A 1963-nucleotide genomic window follows, 5' to 3' on the forward strand; every position below is an offset into this window, starting at 1 on the left:
CGAGGACTGGAATTGGCCACCCCTGCGACTAGAGGTTGCCACAACCTGTGTTGTAGGAACACGTGAGCAGGAGGTGTGTCTGGTTCCTGGCACGGTTCCTGATTTAGATTAAAACATTTTCTTGTGTGTTGAAAAAAAAAAGTTCTAGCATGATTTTTTTAAGTGCTAGAGAGTTCCAGTTAGAGAGATCCTACAAACACAGTGACTGTCAGATAAGCTCAAATTAGGGTAAATACTGAATCTACAATATGTCTGTTGTCTTCACTCCAGTACTCTACACAGACTGCGAACAGGATGAACACCTACCAAGTAAGTTATGCTCTTTAGTGATGTTTTTTTTTTTTAATGAGCAGGTAAAATACAAACTGCTGTGACTGCACTGTATACATACTGTATGTTGCTAAAGCTTTGGGAAGCTCGTGTTTTATAGCATAGCTCACAGTCCTCTATTCCATCAGCAGGGCAGATCACCAAGGTACCATGACTCTTTAGGCCTGTGGGCAAATCAACATATTGCAGATCACATCAACAGGGTAAGATAGTTTTAATTTCACCACACAGGACTGAACAGAAGCCGTGCTATTATGTTCATGAGGCATTTGTCTTTACTGATGACCATCGATTACTCAATAAACTGCAAATTGTCACAAGTTTGTTTGTCTCAGTTTTTAGAAATGAAAGAAGTACCATGAATGTAACATTATCCATCATACCAGACGGTCTTTTTAGATGTACTGCATTTTGGTGTGACATCTTTTTGACAAAATGACTCAGAAATCTATTTTTGAATCCTTAATTCTATAGAAATTCAACATGATCGATGGAGACCAGGTAGACTACCCAGTGTACCGCCCCTACAAATATGCATACGAAGGACAGGGCAGCAAATGCCAGTCACTGGATGAGCTGTCACTCAGCAACCTGGGAGATGATTTGAAGTTTCTGAATGATTTGGGGCCCAAGTTCAAGACCCTGGGAGGAATCTGTCACCAGGCAATTCAAGAAAAAAACATACAGCTTTAAAGGGCATGGCTGGAATGTGATTTTTATATTAAGCAGGTATCTGGCATCTATCCATGACACAAGGATCTAAGAGAGGTTGTATTTTGTTTGATTCAAGATGGAATTAATACTGTTCCATGACAACATTTAGTTAAATAAGCTGATTCCTGTGGGATGTTACCTCTCTGGAAGAGCTCAAACTGCTCCAGATGGCTTTAAATCAAGTCTTAAAGGGGTTTATAAAGGTGCTACCCAAGGATCAATATTAGGCCCATTGCTTTTTTTATCCTGTACATGAGTAACATTTATTTTCCAAACCAACATTGCAATGCACATGATATTATCTTGTATGCCATTGGGCTGCATTTGAAGGCATGCAGACCTCTCTGTTTAACTTACAGTAAAGCTTGTTCTAAACTCCAGAAAAACTAAATGTATGCTGTGTATCTCAGTCACTGAAATTCCCAATCCTATCCAAGTTCTAAATCGAGATGCAATTAATTCAGTCCAGCATTATAAAATACTTTAGAATTTGGTTAGATACACAGTACTAAATTGCCTTACAAAATTTATGTTCTTGTACTTTTTCCTCAGAAATTTAAAAATCTGATTTTTTATTTATCTTGAAAAAGAGCTTGTTTCTCCTTTAACAAGAGAAGTATCATTATACAACCCACTATACTATTTATATTAGATTACAGACATATCTTTTATGCTCCTGTGGCTGGCGCCACTCTTAAACCACTCAACAGCGTAGCGATAAAAAGGATAGCCATCACCCTCACTACTGTAAGTTATATGAAAAGGTCAAGTGATCGTCGCTGGTGTCTTCATCTATAAGACCTTGTTATTTAAGTTGCCAAGATATTTAACATTTTTAGTTGAGTTCAGAACCCATCATCTTGACTCCAGATCTGTATGTATTGTATTATTTTAACTCAAATCAAATCAAATCAAATTT

General features: G+C 37.6%; 1 protein-coding gene across 2 annotated transcripts; it reads left to right on the top strand.

Annotated features, from left to right (window-relative positions):
• The first annotated feature begins 237 nt into the window (after positions 1-237).
• LOC109953978 (cadherin-4-like) lies at positions 238-1736 on the top strand. 2 transcript variants are annotated; one of them, XM_020589413.1, is made up of 3 exons: positions 238-309; positions 459-533; positions 805-1736. In XM_020589413.1, the coding sequence occupies exons 1-3, from the start codon at positions 295-297 to the stop codon at positions 1021-1023; spliced, it is 309 nt and encodes a 102-aa protein (XP_020445069.1). In that variant the 5' UTR covers positions 238-294; the 3' UTR covers positions 1024-1736. The 2 variants fall into 2 exon arrangements, with proteins under 2 accessions (XP_020445069.1, XP_020445070.1); XM_020589414.1 differs by having other exon boundaries at positions 245-309; positions 462-533.
• Positions 1737-1963: the final 227 nt, after the last annotated feature.

This window comes from Monopterus albus, unplaced genomic scaffold, assembly GCF_001952655.1.
Source record: "Monopterus albus unplaced genomic scaffold, M_albus_1.0 scaffold2373.1, whole genome shotgun sequence".
Taxonomy (NCBI): domain Eukaryota; kingdom Metazoa; phylum Chordata; class Actinopteri; order Synbranchiformes; family Synbranchidae; genus Monopterus; species Monopterus albus.